We start from the raw sequence: 20,759 nt of genomic DNA on the forward strand, positions 1-20,759 counted from the left end.
ATTTAAGATAAATGAACAAAGAAATACATAGGTGCTGACTGCAACTATTAAAAAATGCATGTGTATAACCACTGAAAAAGATGAAAGTAAGTGCAGAATGATATAAATTATTAAAACTGAGTGTACATTAATGTTTTTCTTTAAAGTTTATGCATTTAATAACGATATATACAATAAGTACACATGGCAGTCTGAAAACAGCTTCCTTAGCATTTAAAACAGACTAGCAAGTTCTCGCAACTTTTCCCAACAATGCTCTCCAAGGCATCTTGTCATGCCAGTCCCTTTTAACCCATCAATCAAAAAATTCCCGAGAGCCTACTGTTCCTGAGTGCCTACTGTTATAATCAACTATATTTAGCATTGTAGAGTACAACAAAATGGTTAAGCGTGTAGATTTTGGAATCACACTGTCTAGATTGAAACCCTGGCTCTGTATTCTATTGTCATTTTGAGCACATTACTTGCCTTCCTGTGTTTCAGTTTCTCCATATGTAACATCAGTATCTGCTTTGGAGGATCATCATTATTACTAAGTGGCAAAATTTTAAAAAATGAACTTTTGTCATTTGCAATGATGCGGATGGAACTATAGGGTATTATGCCAAGCGAAATAAGTCAATCAGAGAATGACAATTATCATATGATTTCACTCATATGTGGAATTTAAGAAACAAAACAGAGGATCATAGGGGACGGGAGGGAAAAAAAAATAAGATGAAATCAGAGAGGGAGACAAACCATAAGAGACTCTTAACTCTAGGAAACAAACTGAGGGTTGCTGGAGGGGAGGCAGGTGGGGAGATGGGGTAAATGGGTGATGGGCATTAAGGAGGTTATGTGATGTGATGAGCACCGGGTGTTATATGCAACTGAGGAATCACTAAACTCTACCTCTGAAACTAATAATACACTATATAGTAATTAATTGAATTTAAATTAAAAAATATTAAATGGCAAAATGCATTCAAAGCAATTAGCACAGTGCTTGTCACATACTAAGTTCTCAGAACAGTCACCTATTTTTAGATACCCCGAGAAAGATCACTCACAGGGAATGTGAGCTAGTCAATGCCAAGTACTAGGTAATTGGTAGAAACAATCAGCACCCTAGGAATTAGCACCCTAGGAATTAGCAGAGGAAGCTGGTCCTAGAAGGGAAGGGATCCAAGCCAGGCCACGGGGAATGGATGAGCAGGACTCTGAGGATCAAAATTACGTAGTAACTGCTCCAATAGCGTTGCCTCTTGCTTTCCGTGCAGCTTGTAGCCGCAGGAGCGGTTCCAGCAAGATGGAGAGCGGCGCCAACGCACCTGCCCCACACGCAGAAGCTGCTGCAAAACAGAACCGGCTCTCCCCTCTGGCTCAAGTCCCTGTGTGTGCAGGGAGAGAGCTGGGACACTGGCTCACACGGGGCTCCTTCCCGGCTCCTTAATTACATTCAACTGTAACTGGGCTTTTCATTGCTTGATGCTGCGGTTGTACCAGCTCATTCCAAAACGAGCATTTGTTGCTCTTTTAATTTGTGCGTTTCAACTTTTCCACCATTTTTTTTAGGGCCCCATCTTTCAGAAATGATGGCAGTAAGTGGGGAAAATCCTGGAAAGGACTTAAACGTTTTTCATTTTATGATTTGGAAGAAAAATGTTAACAGGTTTTCTAATCCGTCAACAAATGGCTTCACTCAGGTTCAGAGAGCAAATACTTCTCAGACACAACACTGGAAAAGAAGTACTGATTACTCTTCAGCTCTCCGCAACAAGCAAGAGAGTGGCAAATGGGAGCCTCCTTGGTGACCCTCTGCTAGCCCAGAAGATGGAAGGAAGGAGGGAGGAAGGAAGGAAGGGATGAATGGAAGGAAATGCATAACCTGAGTATTGGTTCATTATTGTATTTTATCTTTTAGGGAGTGCCAGCAAATTGTCAAACATATTAAAATCATTGCAGGGCTTCCCAAAGGTTGTCCCGCAAACCACAGGTTAGCTCTGAGAGGCTATAACAAATAAAGGAGAGGGGTCTACAATGAAATGCTTGAGAAACGATGATCAGTCTCCTTCTTCTTAGAGAGTCACAATACCCATCGGCTTGCTTAAGTTTCTAAGAAATTCTGCAATAAAGAAAGGTGCTTAACTCTATTTACCTGAGAGTTTCCCAAATTTATTTAGCCACAGTCTTTTTCACATACAATACCTATTAACCACTGCTTAAAACTTGAGTCCCATGGAATACAATATGAAAATGCTCAGAATAATATTGCTTTACCAACTCTTATCTTCTTTTGCTTACGTTCTGGTGTAGATTTATAAATAAATGAGCATTTAAAAAAATTACTACATAAACAAACAAAATTTAATCCCCCAGGATGCTACAAACCTAATGAATTAGCTGTTTACAATTTTCCAGTCTTCCCTTCTACTTAACTACTCTCAGTATTATCTCCTTTTCTATGTAAGAACTCGAACGTACAGCCACCCCATTAGGCATTCCACAAAACCCAATGCATCTGCATTTTTTTATGCATCTGCATTCGGACATTGCCCCTCGTGTTTTCTTTTTAATTTTCACCCTCTTTTATGAACAGGGGAAAGGTTTTGGCTGAGCAAGACAAATGGAGAAAGCGCCGCAGGCTCTGGAACTTGGGGAGAATGTTATTTAGGCATGGGCAAAATATAAACCACCGCAATAAAATCTATGAAGAAAAGGTCTGGCTTTCCATAACACTTAACCATGCCTGCTGCAATTTGTCCACTCTTGCCTCTCACCTCAGTTCATTTATCTTTGTTGAAAACCTGCAGCCCTGGCCTAAATCTCACAAACTATATTTGCTTTGATAAACTTGGAGGAAAAAAACCCACACATATGACATCTCCATATGTGATAACACATTGAGGTTTTTGGACCTGTTCCCAGGATGTGTTTATTCTTGTCTGTATGATAGATTAGATGTAATTTTCTTTCTTAAACAGCTAAGTGCAATTAAGAGGTCTCTGATGATGATCTTAGGTACAGCTCAGCTAGAGAGTAAATCCTGTGAGTAAATCCTACCACCCTGCAAAGCTCACACATGAGAGAGGGAACAGGGAGGGTCCTTCTCCAGGGGCTAGAATTTCCCCAGGATGACGAACATGCATTCCACTGACATGGGGTGGATTATCTTCTGTTTTGTCTATCATCACAGGGCTCCTCCTAACACCTTCCTGAGTTTAGATAAAAGTCACTGAAATGTTCCAGGAGGTTAACTATGACCCGACTAAAGCAACACTTGAGTTAAAGAATGTTCCAGGAATTTAGGTTCAGGGTAAAATTAAAATAGCAGATGAGCTCCTAGTGGCTACAGGAAGAAACCCATGGGTCATTTCAACCTTCAACCTCCTCATAGACAGCTACCCCTAGACGCCCAAAGGTCACCCCAAAGTCAATTTCTCCAGTTCAAATACATTATCTTTCTATTCTGGCCCTTAGTAAATAGTACTCCCACTCTTCAAATTTATTTGCCCAGAAACCTTGAAATCATCCCCAAAATTCCCTTTCCCTTAGTACCCAGGGCTGAGACATGGCCAACTTCTGTTGCTTCTACTAGGCTGAACCATAGAAAATTGCTACTATTTGATCATTTGTGCACATAAAACAACAATCTCACACAGGTCGACCTAACAGAGTTAATTCTTAGTGAAGCCATGCTCCCTTCCCTTCACCCACTCAGCAATTTTCTCATTAAAGGCTTCATCTCTCACCTGAATTCTTACAACTACCTCTTAAGATTCTTCTGCCCCAGTCTTGTCTTCTTCTACACAATCTTCTGTGGATCTTTCTCTTCACAGAAATGAAGCCATAACACTCCCCTCCATAAAAACCTCCAAGAGATCCCCATGGCCTTGATGACAAAGTACATTCTCCTTAAACAGAACGTACAAGGTGGCCTTCCTGACCTGGCCCTGGTTCCCTCTGCTCTAGGTACCACCACTCTCACACTCAGAGCTGGCGTTCTGCTTAATTCTTTGTTGGTGCCTGAACAGATAGTATTCTTTGGCCCACTTTCTGGAATGTTCTCCCTTCCAAATCTTCAAATCCCTCTACTTCCTACTTATGCTCTGTTATGATATGCTCCAGAAAGCCTTCACTACCCACCCTGCCACACACATCCAGTGGGGGTTAGGGTCCTGTCCCACAGGTTCATCTCATATCCACAGCACTATCGTGTTCAACACATATGTCCTTCTTTCACTACATGGTACGTTTCCTAAATACAAGCCCCACATCTTATTCATGTGGGCATCCCCAGAGCCCCGCACAGTGCACACAGTGCCCGGCACGGAGTGTGTGTTTAATAAATGTTTGATGAAGCTGTAAATGAATGAATTCATTACACTGCTACAGAGAGAAGTGGGAGGAGTTTGGAAAGGGGCATATACTCATTGAAAAAGTAAACTTTGGGGTCAGTGCACTTCTTTGAAAGATCAACAATTGAAATTACCGGTCAAATTTTTCTGTAACAAACACTGATACGCCAGTCTCTATTCAACAAAGGATTTCCAAGCACCAGACAATGGTTACCTTACCTAAAAACCTTTATTTAATAAACCTAAGTCCCAGGGCAGCCAAGGTTTGTCCCTTTCAGCCTATTTTGGTGGGAATTCTTCTTCCAGGGCTGAGGATTTCCGGAGTGATTTAGTTTAGTCCCATTACTCTTTATTCTAACGGTCCCCTACTAGCCTTAAAAAATTAATGCAACTCCTAATCACCTAATTTACCATCAAAGAGGGCTCTGGACATTGGAAAGAACAGAGCTCATTAAAAATTAAACTTTTCCAATCAACTTATATAAACATTTACTTATAAAATATGCCCCAGAATGAAATTTTTAGGGTCCACATACAAAATAGGTTGAAAATAGAAAAGCCAACATGAAGGTCCACCCTTCTAACTCCTCTCTCTGACTATAATCTCTCCTTGCTCTAGTCCATCTTCCACAGACGGGCAGATTTCCTGCCCATACCACACCCTCAGTCAAGTCACAGTCCTCTCCCAAACTCTCGGGGCCCCATTGCCCACTGGATTCAGTTCAAACTTTCTGGCCCTAGAACTTTGGTCTCTCTCTACCCTGGTTCCAACTTAAATTTTCCAACCGTTTCATCTACTATGTCTTAACACAAACCATACTCTTCAGCCAGGTTGGACCACTCACTGGCCTTGAACGGCCCACATATGCCACCCATCTGGCGTTGTCTCCTGGGGAACCACACCCGGAAAGCCTGCCTACCCTCCCTCTGTCTAACCAAATCCTAGTTACTCTTCAGGAAGAATCTTAGGTTCCACCTTCTCCACAGTGCTTTTCATATCTTTTACTTCTCCCTCCTCTGAACTCCTACAACCGATACTGCCTATAGGTGCTATTATCCATAAGCTGCTCTGTACTACCTGTTAACTGCAAAACTGTGATTTGGTTCATCTCCGTAAGTAGCGGGAAAGATCTCTGTGTGCCCTCAAATCGCAACTCAGCACCTTGTAGTTTCTTTCTTTTCTTCCTTTCTTTCTTTCTTTCTTTCTTTCTTTCTTTCTTTCTTTCTTTTCTTTTTAAAGATTTCATTTATTTATTTGACAGAGAGAGAGACAGGCAGCGAGAGAGGGAACACAAGCAGGGGGAGTGGGAGAGGAAGAAGCAGGCTCCCACCGGAGGAGCCTGATGTGGGGCTCGATCCCAGGACTCTGGGATCACGCCCTGAGCCGAAGGCAGACGCTTAATGACTGAGCCACCCAGGCGCCCCAGCACCTTGTAGTTTCTATGTAAATACCTGCAAATGTACTTTAACCATAAGAACCTCTTATTTCTCACGGTAGCTGCTCCTTTGTATCTTAACATAAGAAGCAGTCGCTGAACTCAAGCTCACAAACTATAATCACGGTCAGCCCCGGCCATCCCCAGACTCCTCTTCAAGGGTAGGCACTAATGCTTCCTATTTGCCCATTTCCCAAGTCAGTCCTGACTACAACTGGCAGTACGGGCAAGAGGCTCACCCCACAGCTGTAGGGTAGCTCATTAGTCTCAAGCCTGGTCTCTCTGAGCTTCTACTTTTTGTTGCCCCTAAAATGTTTGCAGTCTTTACCATTGGGTTTTACTGTGAATCCCAGCATCTTTTTGGCTGTAGCCCTGCTCTGGACAATTCAATCTTCCTAGGGTATAGACCCTGGACCCCAATGTCTAGTCATCAGCTAAGCTCATGTGCAGAAAGGAATGGATCACCCGGACCATGGCATGACCAGCCACACTTGGAGGACTGTCATTGACTTCCTGTGTCCCCACCCACCAAAATGGACAAGAGTCCCAGACGGAAAGTGCTTGCTCCATATTACGATCTAGACAACTGACCACATCTCATCCCTGTCCAAAGACAAGGCCTACAGACAGATCAACTTCTCCATCACGCAACTGACTAAATCCTAGCTTTTTTACCTTTCCCAGTGGCAACTCAGAATGCTTCTTAGCCAAGCCCTTCAGAGCTATGACAAAAGCTGCTGCAGGCAAATATCTTCAAGTTTCTCCTACAATATGGAGAAGTGAGTCAAGAAATATGTAATAACCCAGTAGTCTGTAAATTCCTCTCTCTAGACTATAAGCTCTTTAAGGGCATGGTCATTGTCTCCTTCACCTTTTTTTTTTTTTCTTTTGCTTTTTTGTATTCTGAGCATCTGGCCATGAGTAGACACTCCAAGATAATTTGTTGTATGAATGGATGGATGAACACAAACCACTCTATGGCTTTTTCATCATTATCCAAATTCCAGGCTACTTTCCTAATATACACCTCTTTGAAATCGGAGTTCTAAAATGAGGAGGAAAAATCCCATCTCCTGAGACAACTGACTTACTTTTAGGTTAATCTCCCTAAATTTTTGTACCTAGGGCTGATGGCAAAAGTTCTCCACAGCAAGAGGCAGAAAATAATGTAGACAAGAGGGAATGAGTCTCCGAGTGATTGAAGTAATATGTTGCTGTCTTAAGCTGAAGTACACCACATGCATATAAGGTACTATTATCAGCACTTTCATCTTCATTAATATGAGGTTCTTAATTGTTTCAGGAAGTTCAAGAGTGTTATTAGAAGATTCTATTTGAATCTACAAATATTTCCCAAATGTCTGACAGGAAGCAGTAAAGTAAGCTCCCAGACCTGAGACAAATGCCTCCCCAAAAAGAGCTCTTCATCTGATGACAAAGGACAAGTACAGGAGAGCGTTCTCAAGCCTGGCGTGAAGAACGCCAGCCTTCGGCTAGTGGCTCCCACGACTACGGAGGAGCTCCCACTCACCAGTGCAGTACCCCACCAGGTTGAGGAACTGCTCTTCTTTACAGCTGGTCCTGCAGCTCCCACCAGCAAGAGTGACATGAGGGTGACAGGAGCTGCAGTCAGATTCCGATGGGCCGTGGCACTGCCGGCAGGTGGGGTGGCATTCTATGCAGACAAACAAGAAAGAGGATTGGAATTAGCAGCTCAGCATGTGAATACACGAAGTATGAATGCCTGCCACAAATTACATCAAGAGCAGACTTCAAACACTAATCATCTTTTGAAGATTCCTGAGCAAGCCTGGCCTACCCTTAGGCCCAACCAAAAGACGACAGTTCTGGTATCAATGAAAATACTGTCCATGAACAGAACATGAAACCTAGAACCATAAAAATTCAAGTAATTGGCTGCACATTCCAGAGGGCCCAGCATGACCATCCCAACGTATGTCAGTGAGGAAGTGCGGATCAAGGTCACGAAGCAGAGAGGTGAGTGGTAAGACTCCCTCCTTCTCGTTAAAACACCTTGTGTGATTCAGATTGCTGGACAGGGAGCAGAGGGAGACATTTTGCTTCTCAGAAATTTCTGGCAAGCAAAGGGGAACCATACACAGCAAGGGACACCAATACTTCTCTCTGGAGTCAGATGCCAGCCGTGCTCTCCCTTCAGGCCACAATTTGGATGCCTTGTGTTAGCAGCAGCACTTAATTAAAATACAAAGAACAGATAGTCCTCTTCCTGGAGTTTATCACGAGCCAGGTTTGAAGTCAAAGCTGTGTCTTCCCCCGAAAAAGCACGCATGTACTAAGGGGTACTACCCTGAAAACAAAGAAGTCACAGAAGGTGCCGGCAATAAAGATCAGGGCGCCAGGAGCAAATGAAGGCTGCAGCTGCATTGGGCTGCCAAGGCAGGCAGCAGGAGCGAGCACACGGAAGCAGAGCTAAGGATTTCTCTGCCAAGGACGAGGAGGTCTAAGTCCGTCTGACTCCAAGAGGAGGGGAGGTGAGGGACCAGAGCTGGGCAGAGCTTGCTCGAACTGCTGACAAAGAATTCCCTTCTGGCACAGAGCTGGTGAAAAGCAAAGGCACAGATTTCAAGTACAGTCAACTGCCTCTCACTTCTTTTGGCGAGAGGCCAAGAGAAGATAAGGAGTTATGAAAAAAAAGAAAAACATAAATAAATAAATAAATAAATAAATAAATAAAGCAAGCAAGCAAGCAAGCAAGTAAGAAAATGCACTACTGATGAGTAGGCTAGCATTAGCAATCACCCCTCCTACATTCCTGAGGCTCTTAACTTGGAAAACACCTGTCCAAAAGATACTCGAGTTTTTAGGATGATTTCCACCTCCCAGTTCTTCCTCCCTGCCAGATTTCCAGTGACCTGGTTGTCCTGCCAACTCAGGGCACTGTCCATCTGCTGGCTGCAGGCGGGCAGAGGCGTAGACAGAGGAGAGTTAGAGCTACTCAGACTTGACCCTCCAACAATTTCACACACTGGACAACCAGCTGGGCTAGGGTGAGCGCACACGAGGACAGACAACAGTTTTCAAGGACAACCCCAATGACAAAGAAACCAGGAACATTCCCACTGAACCTGATAGAGGATTTAAAGTGAAGCAACCCATCAAGGGCTTTGAGAGATTAAGAAGGTACTTGGAAAAAGAAAATTCCAGAAGAAACATAATACTGATCTTCAATTGTCTATACTTCTGTTTACATTGGATTTCCTCTTTGGAGTTTGAAGCTTAGATGAACCTAACAAGTATTAATTTATTTTTAAAATATTTTGTGTACTTGCTACATGTTTCCTGACTCCAGAATACAAGTCATGCAATTTTATAACAATTGGCTTTTTCCTATAAGCAGGCCTCAACAGTCTATTTTTAGAACTAAAATAGCAATCATGATAGAATGTGTTTTGTCTTATCTTTTCTTCTGTAGATACAAGAAAACACAGTGCTACAATAAGGTGCTTAAATTTTAGTATTTTGTCAATTCCAATAAAACCCTTAACTAATCTCAACTAGTAATTTCTAGAAGCTCTGTCACAGAAATATAAAGGTGTTGTTAAAAACATATTGGACCAACACATCAAAGAAAAAAAAAAGTATCACTCTCTCTTTTTGCTCTCTCAGGCTGTAGCCAGGGGAAGTGAGGCTGAGAACTACAGAGTGAATGCCAAATTCTTACACAGATACATTAGAACCTGTCTGTAGTAGTTTGTCTCCATAACAAACACCATCAAACCCATCCCTCCTTGTATGCCTAGGGTAAAGCTGACTCCAATTTTTCACTTCATCCATATTTCCCTATTGGAAGAACAGAACTTCACTTGTTCCCCTCATTCTATACCTAACAAATTCAAGGAGAGGATTTACAGTCCAACTCTAGACCCCTGGTATGACCACGTTTTTAATTACAGAGTCTGGCTGCATGACAAAGACGAAACAATGGCGTAGGGAACATGTTACATACTCACCTGTGCAACTGCCTTCCTGGTTAAAGTAACTATCTGGACACTCGGAGAGACACTGCCCATCCAACAGCACTTGGGAAGGCCAGCAGGCTGTGCAGTTATGTGGGCTCTTCCCTGCACACCTCAAACAGGACTGGTGGCAAGCTGGAAGAAAGAGGAAAGATAAAGCAGAGGAGACCATCAGGAAAGTCACCATATGACAAATGCAGTATAGCTCTGTCTCTCCAGTTAACATTTCTGGGTTGGAATAAGTTCTGCACATCGGCTTAGTTTTTCCCAAGGACAGGGTACACATCTCACATACTTCTTTCTAAAGGCCATATCCTGCAAAGCAAGCATCTGTGGGACTCAGATTAAGTAAGGCACAAATGCCACGAAACAGAAATAACCATTTGCAGAGTCATACATTTCTTTCTTCCCAGGTTCCATTCTCAGAGAATGTCAAATAAAGACCAGGAAGCCATAAAACAGGTCTCCTTCCTTCAGGACAGCTCTTCCTCCATCATTAGACAACGGGCTGTTTATCAGGCTGCTCAAATTACAGAGAACAGGGATGGAAGTTGGCCTTACTCACAAACGTTTACATGGTGCCCACTCTCTAACAGAGAGTATACACGGGTGAGAAGAACTGTCCAACATTTTGAGCTGCTCAAACTAGCTGTGTCAACGGACAGTCACTAAAATACAATTAATGGGAGACGAAGTATCATTGAGGGAGTAAGAGCGTCATATCGCAATTCTATGTGGCCTTGACTAATTTATGTAATTTCTCAAGACTCCTACCTCCTCATGTATAAAATGAGAATATAAACTGTACATAATGCATGGGGTGTTGTGGACACTAACTGGGTTTGATACATGTAAAGCGTAAAGTTCTTACGATAGTGCTAAGCACATAGCAAGGGCTTAAAAAATCTTAGCAGTAATTATTACCATTAAGTGCTATGATACAAGTACCCACGGGTGTAAAAAGAAAGGTGGAAGCAAAGAGAAAGAAGGCATCTCTGCTTGCCTACATCAGACCTTTAAGAATAAAGGGGATATTTGCTTCAATTCCCAAGGGTGGACAGTGTATTAATCGTGCTTTTTTATTTTCTGTATTTCTGGTAATTTGACACCGGAGGGTCCTGCAAATCCTGGAGAGACCGCCCTCCTAGGGCTAGCCAATTCCTAGAGATAGAAAATGACTAGCCTGAGAGTGTGCCTTTCATATGCTAACTAGTCAGTCCCAAGTCCACACACCTATCACCTCCCCCACTGCTCCCACTGGGGCCTCTGTCCCCATGCCAACTGGAGACAGTCCTGACACCCCAAAGCACACTGAAGTTATTCCAGCTAGCCAATCCCAAACTGCTACCAGGCCTCACTTGGCTCTTGCTTACATTTTCCCCTCACTCCCTCTGCCTCTTGACCAACCCTGGTGCTTCCCCATGTGGCCCCTGCCTCACACGCCCCGTGCCCCTTCCTCTTGGGAACTGTGAGTAAACGCATGCTACTCAATGGCAGCCATCTCCAGATCTCTTGGGCTCATCAACCCGACTAATAATAAAACCTCCATTATGAAACAACTAGTTATTCACTTCTAATCATTCGTTCATTCGTTATTGAGTCTCAAATAGGTCTAGGTGTTGGGGATACAATGGTGAATACGATTAAGACCCAATTCTTAACCCATGTGGATGACCCCATGCATTTCAGGCCACCTTCTGTCCATCCAGTGGACAAGATCCACAACTGTGGGCACCACTCTGGGTCTCCTCTTTGCCTCTTCTGTCCCCTCTATCAATACAAGACAGAGACTAGCAGCTTGGAAGAACCAAATGTGATTTTACACCACTGAGGTCTCCATTTCTACCAACCTCCAATAAAAATGCAACATACAGTTTTGGGTGTATGTGCAGCTCATATAAGCTAGGATGTCCTGGTCCAGGGGTACTGGTGGTTAAATACTCAACTACTAATACACGGCTAATATACACTGCTGTCCTATAACTTCTAGTGCTCCCTGCAGCCTTGGCCCCACCCCAACACCCTGCCCCACCCGTAAACCAGCACCTAGGGGTTTAACACCTCCACCAGGAGGCTTCCAGGACTCTGCTCCTGAGCTAAGTCCAGCCCCATTTGGATTGGGCAGTAACTTGCTTTACTGGCTGATAAATATTTTGATACTCATCTCTGGATACACTGCAGAGCTTTATATCTATTCAACAGTATTTATTACCTTATGAAAAACAGAGCTAGAGCTCCAATTTTTAAAATAATTTCCTTTTTTTAAATATTGCTTTGTAAACAATTCTACTAGCACAAGTCTCAATAAGAAATTTTTCCCCAAATATTTTCAAAATCACTGAGAAAACGTTTCCTTTTCAAAAAACAAAAAAGGAATAGGTAAACAAATATTATAAAGGAAGGGTACATATTAGCCCATTATGTAAGACACATTTAACACAAATGAATGAAACAGCATGTGATAGAAAGTCAGGAGGCAATATTTCAAACACCAGCTAAATTATATTGTCAGCACAAAGCTTTCCAGGATGATTTGGGGAAGCAACATACTTCCACATATTTAAATATACCTATGATAATACCAGTATGTTTATATTAGACCTTACAAGATTGCTAAAAATCCCTACCTCTTCCTATTATACCTCCTTAATAAAAAGGAAATCAAAGCATATCATTGTGGAATTGAAAACTAGGGAAAGATGAATTAATGCCTTATGAGCACACGACATACTTTATTTCATTCTATTTGGTCACAAAGTCAATGTGATAACCTGGCTCAATCTGAATAAAGGTTATTATTGAATTAGATAAAACAGGAAAGTAAAGAGGACAAACAAGTTGAAAGACTGATGGGCCAAGAACTCCACAAGGAAGTCTCTTTGTCCTCCACTAGATTTTAGAAATCTAAACATCATCACGGCAAACTTCAGAACTGCTGTCATTGGAAATGTTTAATAACCAAATGGATAATGAGCCTGTTACCTGCTGAGTGGCACAGAGGGACAATGATATACTGGGGGACCAACCTGTCAAAGTCTTTCTTCCCCTACAATGCTCTATTCTGTAAGTACAAGCATTTGCATCTTTAAAACAATCTCCTGAAATTTCAATTCTGTGCTGGTTTGGGAAATATCTACATTATTTCAGTGACTTTAATGAGGCTCTATCATTCTGTGGAAGCTGCTTTCATAGCAGGAGTTCTGGTTTGAAGTCTAAGATCCTTCAAGGAAGACTAACTCCATTACAGGGCATATACGGAAAAGATTTGAAAGAAGTTCTATGAATAATTTCCCCACATAATACTACATTTTTAGAGAGTGGCTTTCCAGTTGATGGCTAAGTATATTTCTGAAAAAGCATAACTGAACAGCTTAAGCACTAAGCACTAAAAGTGTTAGCATTAAAGGTGTCCTTAGATGGTTGTAAAGTCCAATCAACCTGACTCCAGTAAAAACATTACCTAAAACAATTAAAACATATCAATTTTTTTCTGTTCTATTCTACTCTATCTTATTCTGTTCTATCCTATCCCCTATTTAAATTTCAGACAACAAACACCACCACTTCTTTTTTTCTTTTCAATGATAAAAAAAAGTGGTCCAGCATCCCTATTTTCATATCATGTAAGATTTCCTGGCTTTTCACATCAGAATAATTTTTGAGGCAGACTTCTCTTGAATTATGATGTAAATATCAAAAATCCTCTAGGAAATACAGTAGGAATACTGTGATAAGGGTTGAAAACTGAAATGAGTTAAGTCAAATAAAGTCAATCTCCCCCTTTCCCTCACCTGCCTTCTCCTCTCTTTATTTTTCTTTCTTTTTTTAATGAGCTGAACCACGTAAGAGTAAAAATCACATCTTTTCCATCTCTGTGATTTCTGCAGTACATAGCATAGTCCCTGTCCCTGGCATGTCATAAGTTCTCAATCAATGAATTTCTGCTGATTGAATGGGTGAGCTGGTAGGTAGGTGAGCGGTGGACAGGTGGATGGGAACACTAGCAACAGGCTCCTCTAGTTCTCCTATCTCTTTGTTCATTTCCTTTCAGCCTTTCTCTGTTTACGTCGGGAATAATGGAGCTTCCCAAAACTACACCCTCTGCCCTTTTTCTTCTCACTCTTGGCAAACTTATCCATGGCTTTAATGATGACCTCCATGCTGGTGAGTCCCAAATTTATGTGTACAGCCCTGGCCTTTACTCTGAACTCCAACCACATAAATCTAACTGCCTAGGGGATATCTGTACGTGGTGTTTCACTGGTATCTCATTCCCCTTATTTCCAAAATACTACTCATTATCCACTTCCACACTCTGCCCACATCTACTTAATGCAAATTATGGCAGCACATTCCTCCTGTCCAAAATTGCATTTATTATCCACCCCCAGCCCCACATCCTACCCACTACCTCGTCTTTCCTTTGTATTCCCTGCCTCACTTGGTAGTTCCATTATTCACTAAGACACTCATGCTGAAAACCTTCGACTTTTACTTTTCCGTCACCACAACCCATCCAAAACGTGGTGATTTTTACTCCCTAAATCTCTGTCAAATCTACCCCAACTTAGCCATTCCCATGGCCCCTTAGTGCAGACCTTCAATATCGCTCATGGTGTTGATTAGTGCAGCAGCTTCCCAACCAGCCTCCCTGTTTCTCCCCATTCACCTGCTGCACAGGTAAGGGGTTGACCTGTATAAAATGCAAATTGCCCAGATTATTCTCCTACTTAAAATCTTTGAACAATTCTCCAATACCAGTAGTGTCAACTCCAAACTCCTTAGCATAGCACATAAAGCACTTCAGGACATGACTCACCCCTATGTCTCCAGTATCATTCCCCACGATTCACCACTTCGAGCTTTACACAGCAGGAATACCAAATACATCGGACTTCTCCAAAGACAGCATGCCTTTGCACTTGCTGTTTCCTTGACCTATAATGCCCTTTCCCACCTTCTGCCCTAGTGAACTGCTATTAATCCTTCAACAGGCTGATGATGTAGTTTTCTCTGTAGGTCTTTTCTCATAGTCTCTCCCCCAGACAGAGTCAGTCTCCTCTATGCTCTTTCAGGGATAGAAAGATGAGAAAGATAAAGACCATGCCTTAAGGAAAGCATAATCAAGTAAGGGAGGCTGACATCTGAACAAGGAGTTAAAAGAACATGATACATGCTGTTGTAGGGGTCAAGGGCAGGCTACTTGCACCTTGTGCCTATTGCCATTACAGTGTTGGGGAGCAAGAATTTTCCTGTCCCCTCAAGGTCCTTCTAGCTGGCCTAAGAATCAAACTGACACAAGACAGATTAACAGGAGAAAATCAAATTTAATAATGTATGTACAGGGAATCCATACAGATGCAGAAATTCCAAAGACAGGCAAAATGAGTATATATGTCATCCTAAACTAAGGAGAAGGGGTTAGGGGTCTGAGACTTCAAAGGGAAGGCATACAATCCTCAGGAAGATGAAAGAGTAAATGTTAGGTAAACATATGTTTGCTGGGCCATTCAGAAGCAATGGGACCGACAGAGGACTTTGATCAAACAGACCTTGCTAGGTTCCTCCCTATCTACCATATGCAAATTATATCATGATGCCGTTATCTATGGTGACAGCTCTCTTTCTTGTCTATCTAAATTCTTTTTAGGCAGTGGTGGGGAAGGTAAAGAGCTTTTCCTGAAACTTCTGGGTTTTGATTGCTTTTTAACTCAAAATAGTTTTTATGCCAAAGTTGCCATCTTGGGGCAGGCTGCCCTTGGCCCCTACAACAGCATGTATCATGTTCTTACAATTCCTTGTTCAGATGTCAGTGTCCCTTACTCGACCATGCTTTCCTTAATGCATGGCTTTTATCTTTTTCATCTTTCCATCCCCAAAGCTGAGCACACCCATGCTGCAAGAACAAGAAGGGAAGAGTGAAGAAGATTGAAAATTACCGGAAGGCATGCATTTGTACAGTTTATGTCAGCACTCTGGGGACTACATTAAAGAGTGTTGCTTAATACAGATGCCATGTATTTTATTCAATTAATGCAAGGGAATCCCAACTTCATAAATAATAACATAGTCTTAGCTGAGCAGGCAGACTCCTGCCCATTTATTTCTTTAATTAAAACTCTTTGCCTTAAGGCCTTTGGTGAATCTTAGCAACAACTAAATAGATCAAAATACTCATGATATACTTTTTCTTCTGATTCACCTAAAGCAAGTTAATTAACTGACCAAAATAATTGGTGAATTTCCTGTTTAAAAAGAAAGAAAATGGTGTTCCAGTCCAAGATGGTGACATGGGAGGGTCCCGAGCTTACTTCCTCCCACAGACACACCTAATCTACAGCCACACATGGAACAACTCCCTCTGAAAGAAACCCAGAAACCAGTTAACTGGTTGAGGGACTCTTACACATCAGGCAAATGAGAAAAAAAACACCTATATGGAAACAGGTAGGAAAGGCTGGGACACTCCTGCCATACCCAACCCCCACCCCCAGTGCCATACGATCAGGAAGAAACTCCCAGCTTGTCCCTTAGGAATGAAGGGTTTAGAGCCAACATGTGATGCCACAACTTTAAGAGTCCACCTGAGGGACGGGCCCCCAAAACTCTAGCTCTGAAAGGCAACGAAACCCGTAAGAAAGGAAAGTAAAGAAACATTTCTTAATGGGTTCTCAAGGACTCACAAGATGGTTATCTGCCCCCTTCCCCCAGGAGGCAGCAGTCAGAAAGGCCCATTCTCCCTGCCTCTTCCTGAAAGAGATCAATTTGCATATCTTAAAAAGTGCTGGCTAAGGGTCAGGCTTCTAATTTAATGCACACATAGAGCCCCACTGCCTGCGATCCTCTTTGTACACCTGGGAGGTGGATGCCGTATTTGTGCTCGACCTCTGTCCCAGGTCGCTAGTGTCTTCCTGGAAAGAGCTTATGCACATGTCTGGCACACCCCTGACAGCCTGGCTCTGGTGGTCAGCAAGGTTTGAGTTCACTGGTTCAATGGGACGGTAGCAAACAAAGAAACAGTTCTTAACCACCTGTCACGTCAGGGCTCAGTGCAGAGGGAACGGACAGAAACACCCATCTCCCAGTGTTCCTTTGAAAGAGGTATATCTGCCTGATGTAAAAGCTGCTACTTGAGGCTCCAGTTTCAATCAGCCTCCATTTTGGTGCTGACTGAGATCCTCCCCTTTGGGACACGGACAAGTCTTAGCACATCCTCAACTACCGGGGGCCACTAAGAACAAAGGAAGTAGCAGAAACAATCACAAAGGGTTTGAAAAACTCTCAATAGCCAGGGCTGGCTGAATAATTAAGATTCAGAGAACAGACTGGTAGTTGCTAGGTAGGAAATGGATGAAAGTGATCAAATGGCGTAAACTTCCAGATATAAGAGAAGTCTTGGGGATACAATGTTACAGCACAGTGACCATGGTTAACAATATCGTAGATCTGAAAGTTACTAAGTGGTGATCACTTCCCAATATATACGTATATAGAATCATTACATTGTACACCTTAAACTAACACAATGTTATCTGTCAATTACATCTCAGTAAAACTAGAAGAAAAACAATTTTTTTAAAAAATTGATACCAAACCTGTATTAACTCTATGCACTTTTGCCCCCTGCAATAAGACCCAGCCTGAAGAGGCAATAGAAGAAGCCCTGGAAAACTTTAATTGCTAAACTTTCTCTAATGTTTACCTGACTAAAGCTCCATGATTATTCTAAGCATAATGAGAAGGATGCCAGTGCAGGAATGGGAGCCACTAGAATGTTTATTACCTCTGCATTCTTTGTTAAGCAGTTTATCTACCGATGTACTACATCAGAAGACATGTAAGTAAAATTCATTATTGCAGTATAGAGTTCACTTTTAAAAACTTGTAATTCCCTCAAAATTAGATCATCTTGAACCCTCCTGCTGAACTGTGTGGGAATGGAGAGAATCCACCATTCATTTGCCACAGAATTGGGGCAATTACATGGCTAATCTAATCATCCCGACCATGTTCAGATCCGGTCCTTGGTCACCACTGCCAAGTTGTTGACATGGTGATTGAACTGCATCATTAATTGGGAGGGCCTGGCCTGAAATTCAATTGTAAAGCTCCAGTGTGAAATGAAGAACAAGGGATCCAGGCTTGGAAAGAAGGAAATATTTCCTGAGCAACTATGTCCTGTAGTAAAGCCTAGGACCCTTGGTTGCTAAATCATCTGTTAGTTTGTTCCTTCTAAGCCTTACGTTCTCCGTCTGTAAAATGGGAGTAAATGTAAGCTTACAGATTTTTTTTGAAGATTTTATTTATTTGAGAAAGAGAGAGAGCGAGCATGCATGAGTGGGGGGAGGGGCAGAGGGAGCAGGAGAAGCAGACTCCCCGGGGAGCAGGGAGCCCAACAAGGGGCTCAATCCCAGGAGCCCGAGATCATGACCTGAGCTGAAGGCAGACGCTTAACTGAGCCACCCAGGTGCCCCAAATTTACAGAATTTCTATTAAAACTCTTGGTTGTAAGGAATTTATAAACTGTGAAGTGATACATATACACGTGTGTGTGCATAAATAACTGTAAGAATCTATGCCAAAAGATTAAAAGAGGTTATCTCAAGATTGAAGGGTTATAGGTAGGATTTACACATAAAACAAAGGATACCTAGCTAAATTTGAATTTCAGATAAACATTGAATAGCAGTTTAGAATATCTCAGGCAATATTTGGGATATACTTACACTGAAAAATTCCTTTTTTTTCTTTCTGCTAAATATTTTTATTTCTTAATCCTGCATTTTTATTTGCTAAATCTGGGTAACCTAGTAGATCTTTTTCTTTTCCTTTTCCTTTAAAGATTTTATTTGTCAGAAAGAGCGCACAAGCAGGGGGAGTGGCAGGCAGAGGGAGGAAGCAGACTCCCCGCTGAGCAAGGAGCCAGGTGCAGAACTTGAACCCAGGACCCCAGGATCATGACCTGAGCGGAAGGTAGACGCATAACCGACTGAGCTACCCAGGCGTCCCAGATGTTTTTCTTTTCTAATTTTTCTTATCTGTATTTTTTAAAGTCTTATGCATGCAATAAGAAGAAATAAAAACTGAGATTAAAAAAAAACTGCTTTAGTTATAAGTATACCGATGATAAGATGATATACTTGCTGTTTTTAATTAGAGGCTTTGCTTACTCACCTATGGTCCCTGGACCAGGGGCATCAGCCTTACCTGGAAGCATGTTATAAATGTAGAAACTCAGGCCCCACCCCAGATCTACTAAATCTGAATCCACATTTAAACAAGATTCCCAAGAGATTCCTATGAAAAGCCCTGCTCTAGAGAGACCTCAACAGAAACCTAAAGCTTCAAAATAGTTGAATCCTTTACAAGAAAAACAACAACAACAACAACACGCCTCAATAACATTGTAAGGAGAATCTGAAAATGAGCTGAGTGATCTGACCTGATCCTAGGAACATTCTCAGGAGAGAGGAGAGGCCTCCCAGTGAAAAGAGCTCTGCGTCCTTTGTCCTGCCTAGCCACCCTGGGCTGCCAGGTGCAGCCACATGGGCTGCATAGTCACTAAATGACTCCAGGAGGAGCCCATCATAGGACTTAGCATGAGAACAGCACTCTGGAACTGTACAAGATCGCAGCCCCTACCCAGCTCCACCCTGGAGACTTCAGATAGATTCATGAACTCAGGGAGGCCTGGAAAACTAGGGGAGAGATGGATAAAAAAGCGAGGCATAGTTTTTTGATGTTTGGAGGTTTTGAAGGGATTGAATTTGTATTATTTTATTTGCTCAAGGGAGTGGATGGGTATTTCTTGGGTTTTGTTTTGTTTTTTTTTAATAAACTAGAATCTGTCAATGCTGACACAATCCATTAAATAGGTGAGGTGAACTCTGGATAACATTACTAAAATCGTTCTTTTATTTAATATGAAATGTTCATATTGAATAAACATGCACAGTTTTGGTTGACTACCGAAAATGCCTCCACATTGTCTTTCACAATTAGTAACGGACTGTCTTTTGTACCAGCAGTTCTAGCCACATTTTGCAAACATAGAGGCCATGTGAAAAAAAAAGCATAAGCTCAAAGCTCCATCTTCTGAAGTACCCGAGGTCATTTTTGAGAATGAGTCAAAATCACAGGACAAGCATGGCAGGTGCCCATCCCCCTCTCACCAGAGCACTTCTGCTTTGGAGCGCACCTCAGCCCACCTCTCCTTCTTCCCCATCATCCTGCTGTGGGCTTCACAGCACAGACCACTAGCCAAGTACATACCATGGGTTTTGTAGCTGCTGTTGTTATTCATTTACTTTTTATCTGTTTCTCTCACTAGAATATAAATTCCACGAGGGTAGGAATTTTGTCTGACTCATTCATGAGTGTACCCCCAGTGCCTAGACAATGCCCAGCACCGAGGGAACACTCAACAGACATTTGTGAAGGAATGAATAAAAACACACTGCTCTCCAGCTACTAATAAACAATGTTCTCTTTGGTCACTCTTTGTTAGTTTTATATTTTTTCGTCCTTCAATCATAGACTTGAATGTTAGTCAAATATCTCGACTATCTTTGTTTCATCTTCCACTAGACAATTCCTGGGTTTGTCATGTAGCTCTGAGTTCAAACTTTCATGATAACTTCTGACACCACTTCAGACTCTAAGTAAATTGCTTCTTCCTATGATGCGTCTGCTTCTTGCTTTCATTAGCTGCAGTAATATTCTAATCACTCTGTACTGCAGTCTCAGAGAGAAAAAGAGAGAGAGTTCCAGAAAATAGTTGTTTTTCTCTTCTTTATAGAAAAGCACTTGAGATCAAATGTGCTGTAAAATAAACCCTCAGTGGTACAGCCACAAAAATACTCCAACCCTTTTAAATGTTCTGCAAGGAAGCAAGGGTATTTCTGGAACGTGTGAGAAGGAGAGCCCAGTGCAGTCTCATAGGGTTCCCCAGCCTGATTGCATTGACAACACTTCGGCAGAATCAA

The 20,759-nt window shown here is 42.1% G+C and overlaps 1 protein-coding gene across 1 annotated transcript in view; it reads right to left on the reverse strand.

Annotated features, from left to right (window-relative positions):
* Positions 1–20,759, reverse strand: part of FRAS1 (Fraser extracellular matrix complex subunit 1) — a 416,963-nt gene that overhangs the window by 181,685 nt on the left and 214,519 nt on the right. Inside the window, exons 19-20 of the mRNA XM_040625321.1 lie at positions 9,769–9,909; positions 7,308–7,451 (exon numbers count right to left, since the gene is read on the reverse strand). Of these exons, the coding sequence (XP_040481255.1) occupies positions 7,308–7,451; positions 9,769–9,909 (285 nt within the window). The remainder of the gene's footprint in view (positions 1–7,307; positions 7,452–9,768; positions 9,910–20,759) is intronic.

Source organism: Ursus maritimus, unplaced genomic scaffold (genome assembly GCF_017311325.1).
Source record: "Ursus maritimus isolate PB19 unplaced genomic scaffold, ASM1731132v1 scaffold_8, whole genome shotgun sequence".
Classification (NCBI taxonomy): Eukaryota; Metazoa; Chordata; class Mammalia; order Carnivora; family Ursidae; genus Ursus; species Ursus maritimus.